The 7,245-nt window shown below is 63.4% G+C and overlaps 2 protein-coding genes across 2 annotated transcripts in view; one reads left to right on the plus strand and one right to left on the minus strand.

The window, feature by feature from the left end:
- Positions 1-509: 509 nt before the first annotated feature.
- Positions 510-5,335, minus strand: LAMTOR1 (late endosomal/lysosomal adaptor, MAPK and MTOR activator 1). Its single transcript, XM_027671718.1, has 5 exons — positions 5,219-5,335; positions 3,376-3,521; positions 2,375-2,452; positions 1,745-1,871; positions 510-1,439 (listed from the first exon to the last, which is right to left on the minus strand). The coding sequence occupies exons 1-5, from the start codon at positions 5,258-5,260 to the stop codon at positions 1,347-1,349; spliced, it is 486 nt and encodes a 161-aa protein (XP_027527519.1). The 5' UTR covers positions 5,261-5,335; the 3' UTR covers positions 510-1,346.
- Positions 5,336-5,581: 246 nt separating this feature from the next.
- Positions 5,582-7,245, plus strand: part of LOC113961403 (transmembrane O-methyltransferase homolog) — a 2,282-nt gene continuing 618 nt past the window's right edge. Inside the window, 3 exon segments of the mRNA XM_027671717.1 lie at positions 5,582-6,279; positions 6,701-6,977; positions 7,132-7,245. The exon segment at positions 7,132-7,245 is cut by the window's right edge and continues 41 nt beyond it. Coding sequence (XP_027527518.1) covers positions 6,716-6,977; positions 7,132-7,245 — 376 coding nt within the window. The 5' untranslated portion in view covers positions 5,582-6,279; positions 6,701-6,715.

The raw sequence follows: 7,245 nt of genomic DNA on the forward strand, positions 1-7,245 counted from the left end.
AAAATTATGACGACTAAAGCCCACTCTCTAACAACCCTATAAACGGGTCCAAAGTGAGACCCACTGGGCTCTCGATCCCCAGAAGGGGCTAACACGTATGTCTCAAACACTGATAACCGGATGGCTGTGGAGCCAACAAGGGACTGTTGGTAATAACAAGACAAGAATTGTTGGTAATAACCAAGGATATTAATACGCCATGAGAAAGAATAAGATGTGGCTGGAGAAGGGGCCAGGTGGAGACAGGGCAGCACTTTTCTGGGACAAACATCCTTGTTGTAGCTCCTGGAGATAAGTACAACACACTACAGCACAAGCACAGGAGTGAGGCCAAGAAGTGGGAATGGACTATACAAAGGGGATTAGGACCACCAAAGACCCCCAAAGCCCTCCAACCCACCTCCAGAAAGGCCTAAAAGAACAGGCTGTGCATGATAACTGATTTGCATAGAAACCCAGAAAACCATCTTTAGGGTGGGGAAACCTGTCCACAAAAAGGTAGCCCCCAATTTCCGTGCCAAATGTGTCATTTACTAATAAAACTTTCTGATTGTTTGCAGACCCTCTGACTTTTGTTGTTCCTTTTGATCATGAGCATTTAAAAACCTTTGGTGCCTCCTTCCCCTTAAGCGTGGGTCATCACACATTCTCTACCCAGGGGCATCCTCTTGGCCCCAGGGGTCGTGATGGTGACAAGGGATAGTGGGATGTGTGTGTCCCCTCCCCACCACGGCACGGCTCCCCCTGGGCTCTCCCACCACATCCACGCTGCGGCCAGCAGAGAACAGTGGAGACAGGCACCGGATGAACATGGTTTTATCTACTGTGGCCAAAAACAATAATTAAAAAAAAAAAAAAAAAAGAAAAAAAAAAAGAAAAACAACAAAACAAACAACCAAACAACGAAACAACCCAAAATAAAGGTCTAAACATGTAAAAATGAGCGGGGAGGGTGTCAGAGCCACCAGGCCCCACGCAGAGCATCACATCCACCTGGCTCCAGCCCACCTGTCCTGGTGACGTGGCACGCGGTGCTGACCTACACCGGGGCCTCCTTGCGCCAGTTGTTCCCTTTGTGCTCATCCCTGTGCAAGGCAGCGTCCAGGTGACACAGCCCCCTCCCCACACCCACCCACCCACCCACCCACGAGGAGGAGAAAGCCTCGAGCAATGCAGGTGGGCTCGACGTGCCGGTGATGGGCGTCTTGGCATTTGGTAGGAAACAGGGTATCTGTCCAAGTTCCGTGGCAGCACCATGGGGAGGGAAGGGAAATAAAGAGAAAAAGATGGGAAAAAAAAACCCCAAAACAACCCAAAGCGGTGAAGCGGCAGTGCTGGAGGCAGGCTCAGGGGATGCCAAACTGTACAACCAGTTCTTCTTTGGCGTCGACGCGGATCTGTGAGAGCGCGCTGAAGGCGTAGGCGGCTATCCGGGACACCTGCGGGCACGAGGACACGGCTGTGTCACCCCTGGCTCCTGCAGCTCACGGTTATCCGGGAGAAACCATCACGGGAGGTTAGCCCCCAGCCCTAACGAGTCCTAAACCTGTCCTGGACTTTGCCCCCAGCTCTATGGAGGCCTTAAACCTGACCTGCCCTGACAAGCTAACAAGTCGCAACAAGTCAGCTAACAAGGCTGCACTAACAAGTCGTGCCACGGCTCCGGGCACGTGGGGAGGGCAATGCTGCTCCTCCAGGATGGGGAACGCTGCAGACTCCCAGGGCTCACCCCAGCCCGGCTCACCTGCTGCAGGTCTGCGAAGGGGACGGGGTCGCTGGCGAGCACTTGGTGCGGTTGGTTAGTCAGAGACGGCAGCAGCGGGAGCTTCTTCCAGTGCGTCAGGTTGTTGCTGAGCATGGCCAGGCGTGTGCTGTGAGGGGGGAGCAGCATCAGCACCGTGCCAAGACACAGGGAGACCCAGGAGATGGGTGTGGCACCCCTGGGCACCCAGCACCCCCGAGGGAGAGGGAGGGAGGGAGAGCAGTGCTGCCCCACTCCCAGCATCCAGCCCTCTTTGCTCCCCACAGCAAGAGGATGAGGGAGCTTCCAGCTCTCCAACACAGCAGGAGCTGGAAGCTACTGAAAGTACACCTTTCAAGCAGCAGCAGTCACATCCAGCCCACTGCCGTCTGCCCCAAGGGCCGGGTGAACACAGGAGCCCTTTGTTCCGGGCTCTGCTGCCAGCACTGCCATGGGCCTCCCCCGAGTGCTGGGAGGGCAGAGGAGAGGCGTGGGGCTGCACGCTGCTCTCCATGGCAGGGCAGCCCCACTGTGTGCTGAGTTCACTCCCCTCAGGCCAAACCCCTGGGGCCCTGCCCAGGGACGTGGCTGTGAGGGACCGCGGGCACCCCGAGGGAGAGGGGCAGATCCCACCTGTACTGCCTAGCTCTGTCCATGTACTCATGCTGCTCCATGCCCTGGGAATCCGCTGCCGACACGTCGATGATGTTGCTGCAGAGACACAAGAGCGGGTCCCGCTGCAGGCTCGCTGCTCCCCCTGAGTTCCCTCCCCATCTCAGAGCATCTCTGACGAGGGCAGCCAAAATCCAGCACCCTCCAGCACCCCAAAACAAACATCCCAAGGCCAAACTCACCCCACGAATGCTGCCAGCTGGACACGAGTGTGCCAGGCATCACAAAGCCCTCCCACCCAGGCTAACCCTGTGCATTTGGGGGGAAGCTTCCCCAGAGGGGGACACAGTGCTGGTGCCCCCCCAGCCATCCACTCCGCATCCCCATGGAGTCACTTGCTCATCCCAGTTTGGAGCAGGGGGCTACCCAGGCCCTGCCCCTCCTCCCAGCCCAGAAGCCAAGGGGCACCTCACATCTGGATTCTCATCTCTGTGTCCCCATGGGGCTCAAAGCCGAGGCAGGGGGTTGTCTGCAGGCAGAGGGACGTAGGGGGCTCTGCCACAGCTCCCTCCTTCCCCTCAGCACCTCTGGCTGGTCAGTGGGACCCGCAGCCAGGCAGCTGCCCAGCTGTGTGCCCATGGCAGGGTCAGCGCGGTCCCCAGGGTGTGCTGCCCGGTCCCCAGGCTGTGCTGCCCGGTCCCCAGGCTGTGCTGCCCGGTCCCCAGGGCGTTCTGCCCGGTCCCCAGGGCGTTCTGCCCGGTCCCCAGGGCGTTCTGCCCGGTCCCCAGGGCGTTCTGCCCGGTCCCCAGGGCGTTCTGCCTGGTCCCCAGGGTGTGCTGCCCATGGCAGGGCCAGTGTGGTCCCCAGGGTGTGCTGCCTGGTCCCCAGGCTGTGCTGCCCATGGCAGGGTCAGTGCAGTCCCCAGGCTGTGCCGGCGGTCCCCAGGCTGTGCTGCCCGGTCCCCAGGCTGTGCTGCCCGCCCCGCGGCGCTGGCACTGAGGCGGTCACGGCCTGGGGCTTACATGGCCGTTTTGGCGAGGATGGAGGACAACATGGCCTGCTCGTCGGTGCGTGCCGAGGGCAGGTTGTGGTAACTCTGCTCCGCTCCATTCAGCACCTTGCTGGGAGGGCTGGCTGTCGGCTCCAGCAGCCGCTTCGTCTCTTCTTCCTGAGAACAAGGCAAGAGGAGAATCAGCCCCGGCTCCCCCACACCGGCACCATTCACCCCAAGGGCTGAGGTTCATCTCACCCTCCACCTGCCAGGAGGGCTTCCCGTGCACCCCAGTGTAACCCGGCACAGCCTCGGCTCTGCTGAGGCAATGGCGAGGCTCCTCTTCCCCAATTCCTTGGCTTTTTTCCAGCTAAAGCCCCCATGGCCACGAAGGGACCAAGCGCGGCTGAAATCAGGCAGCACATCTGGAGGGGCCAATCCTGCAGGCAGGAGCCCACTGCCAGCACCGCCCTGCCCGAAACCTGGCAGCTATCGAGGACCTACAGTGGCCTCACCCCCGACCACAGAAATCCCACCAGCCTTTGGTCTCCACACCGGCACAGCCGGGGGCTCGTCAGGGCCAGGTGAACCCCACCTACCACAGCCCAGGGACAGCAGGGGGTGGGGGGTTCCCAGAGTAACAGGGCACATCCCACCACTCAATCCAGGGGTGCAGAGCTGTGGCTCAGGCCTAAATCCTCTGGCTTGGCCGAGCAGTGCTGCAGGGGCTGGGAGAAGAGCCCAGCAGAGAGACCATGGACACAAACACCCAGGAGAGCAGGATCACAGAATCATTAAAATCAGAAAAGCCCTCTGAGATCATTGAGTCCAACAGCTCCCCCAGCACTGCCAAGGCCACCACTAACCCATGTCCCAAGTGCCACATCCACACGTCTGTTAAATCCCTCCAGGGATGGGGACTCCACCCCTGCCCTGGGCAGCTGTGCCAGGGCTGGACCCCTCTTTCCGGGATATTTTCCCTAATATCGAACCTAAACCTCCCCTGGCATAACTTGAGGCCGTTTCCTCTTTTCCTGTCCCTTGTTCCCTGAGAGCAGAGCCCGAGCCCGACCTGGCTCCACCCTCCTGTCAGGAAGTTTCAGAGAGCAAGAAGGCCCCTCCTGAGCCTCCTTTTCTCCAGGCTGAGCCCCCTCAGCTGCTGCTCATCAGACTTGTGCTCCAGACCCCTCTCCAGTTCTGCTGTCCTCCTCTGGACATGCTCTGGCCCCTCAGTGTCTGTCTTGTCCCGAGAGGATGCTCAGCCTGTGACCCAGGGTGAGCTGGGAATGCAACCACTCCTCCAGTGAGTGACATCTCCAGCTCCTGCCTGGACAGCAGCTCCCTCTCCCCTTCCTCCAGCTGGGCCCTGCCGCTGCCATACTCTCCAGGCCCCTCTCCTTCCCTCCCCGCGGGAGCACCATGGCCCAGCCGCCGGCCGGGCTGCCCCGGGGACGGGGCCGAGCTCCCTGACAAGGCACGGGCAGAGCCCGAATCCCGCCCGGGGATTAAGTTTCGCGGGACAGGTGACAGCCCCAGTTCTGCACCGGCCCAGCCGGGAAAAGCTGGCGCTGCTCCCGCCGGCGCCGCTCGAGGCCCCGGACTCGCACCGGCAGCGGGACGGGGGAACGGGACGGGGGGATGCTCCGGCACGACCCCGGAGCAGCAGGGCACCCCGGGCGGCGCGACACACGCGAGGCACGAGTGACACGGAGGCGGCGAAAGCGGGAGGGCGCTCGGAGGGTGCTCCGGGGAGCGGGGAAGGGCCGGGCCCCGCCGAGGGCACACGCGCCGGTCCCCCCCGCTCGGGCAGCCCCGGGGGTGCCGGGCCGAGGCTCCCCGGCGGCGCCGCCCCCCTCCCGGGCCCTTGTCCCCACCTGGTCGGAGGCCTCGGCCTCGCTGCTGTAGCAGCAGCCCATGGCGAGCGCGGCAGCCCCGGCCCGGCCCCGCCGCCCACGTGACCGCCGAGTCACCCGCCCACGTGACCGTGGGGGGGGGGGGGAAACACGGGCCGCGCGCGCCGCCGGGAGCGCGCTCTCGCGTCACGTGGAGGGGGCGGTGCTCGCGCGTGCGCTGCGTCACGCGGCCCTGCGCGCGCGGTCACGTGCGGGCGTCCAAGGGCCCCCCCCTCCCCAGTCGCTTCCAGTGCTCCCGGTGCTCCCAGCGTTCCCTGTGTTCCCGGTGCTGTCAGTGCCCCCGTGTTGCCGCTGTTGTTAGTGCTCCCAGTGTACCCATGCTCCTAGTGCCCCCACGTTCCCCGTGCCCCAGTGCTCCCGCGGATCCCGGTGTTCCCAGTGTCCTCAGTGCTCCCACTGTTCCCTATGCCCCTATGTTCCCAGTGTTCCCAGTGTCCTCAGTGCTCCCACTGTTCCCTATGCCCCTATGTTCCCAGTGTTTTCAGTGCCCCCGTTGCCACTGTTCCTAGTGTACCCAGTGCCCCCATGCTCCCACTGTTCCCATGCTCCTAGTACACCCATGTTCCCCATGCCACAGTGCTTCCACTGATTCTGCTGCTCCCAGGGCTCCCAGCCCCAGTCTCGGAACCCCAGCTCCAGTATCAGGATCCCAACCCCAGTGCTGGGGCCCCCCAGCTTCAGTATCAGGCCCCAGCCCCAGTGACAGGACTCCAGCTCCTGTATCAGTACTACAGCTGCCAGTATCGGCATGCCAGTACTGGGGCCCCAGCCCCCAGTTCGGGGACCCCAACCCCAGTATTGGCACCCCAGAGAAGAGTGTCAGGACCTCAGCTGACACTGTATCAGCATCCCAGGCCCAGGCTTGCTCCTGCAGCCCCGCAGCCCCGCCCCAGCCCTGGCCCCAATGAGCTGGTAACCCGAGCCAGTGGTGGCTGCAGCTAAGGTGACACCATCAATAATTGAGTGGCAGCAGGGCCCCACGCAGGAGTGCCTGCCTCTGCCTATCTGGAGTGTGGGGACAGGTAGGTGCCACCCCCATGGCCCTGTCCTCTTGCTGTGTCTGGGGACCCCCAACAGCTCAGGGTGTGGGGAGCGGGCTGTGGGGGGCAGGATATGGGGGGTGAGGGCAGCAAAGCTGGGCCAAGGAGGGGTACGAGGGGCTGTGCTGGACAGTGCTCCTTAAGAGCAGCCCAACCCCACCCACAACACCAGTCCTGCAGACTCCAATACTGGGACCCCAGCACCCCTCAGGCCTGGCACAGGGACCCCCAGAGCATCCCAGGGTGCCTCAGCCCTGCAGGCCCAGCAGCACCAGAGCCCAGGGAGAGACATTTGCAGGGTGTGCAGAGCGCAGCCAACTCGTGGCACGAGTGGGAGCTGTGGGGCTGGCACCCTGGGAGGGCCCCCACTCCCACATCCCCCGGGCGGGGGCTCTTTCCCTAGCCTCGCTCCCCTGTGATGGTGTCTCCCGCGATTGCACTGGCCTTCCTCCCCTTCCTCGTCACCCTGCTGATCCGGTACCGGCACTACCTGGTGCTGCTGTACCGGGCCGTGCTGGTGGCCTGGCTGCGGGACCGGCTCACCGGCATCACGCGGGAACAGCGCGCCTTCCAGTACCTGCTGGCCCACGCCATCCCGGGGGACCCCCACCACATCCTGCAGACCTTCGACCAGTGGTGCTACCACTGCGAGCACCTCAGCTGTGTGGGGCCTGCCAAAGGTGAGTGCCGCCCTCGCCCACCGGGTACGGCCACAGCACCGCTGGCACAGCCACGGCACCATTGCTACGGCCGTGACGGTGCTGGTGCGGTCACGGCCCCGCTGGCACGGCCGCGGTTGTGGGTACGGGCGCTGACAGACACGTGCTGTGCCAGGGCGGATCGTGGAGCGGCTGCTGCTGGAGCGGGCACCGCTGCGGGTGCTGGAGCTGGGCACCTACTGCGGCTACGGCACCGTGCTGCTGGCGCAGGGGCTGCCCCCGGGCGCCC

This window comes from Neopelma chrysocephalum, unplaced genomic scaffold, assembly GCF_003984885.1.
Source record: "Neopelma chrysocephalum unplaced genomic scaffold, ASM398488v2 Primary Assembly neopelma1_97145, whole genome shotgun sequence".
Lineage (NCBI taxonomy): Eukaryota > Metazoa > Chordata > Aves > Passeriformes > Pipridae > Neopelma > Neopelma chrysocephalum.

What these genes read in the sequence shown, in the direction of transcription:
- LAMTOR1 (XM_027671718.1), bottom strand. Translation starts at nt 5,260, where the DNA reads ATGGGCTGCTGCTACAGCAGCGAGGCCGAGGCCTCCGACCAG. An exon ending in ATCCTCGCCAAAACGGCCAT is followed by an intron (nt 2,453 to 3,375) that starts GTAAGCCCCAGG and finishes GTGTCTCTGCAG; the next exon opens with CAACATCATCGACGTGTCGG. An exon ending in CCTTCGCAGACCTGCAGCAG is followed by an intron (nt 1,440 to 1,744) that starts GTGAGCCGGGCT and finishes TCGTGCCCGCAG; the next exon opens with GTGTCCCGGATAGCCGCCTA.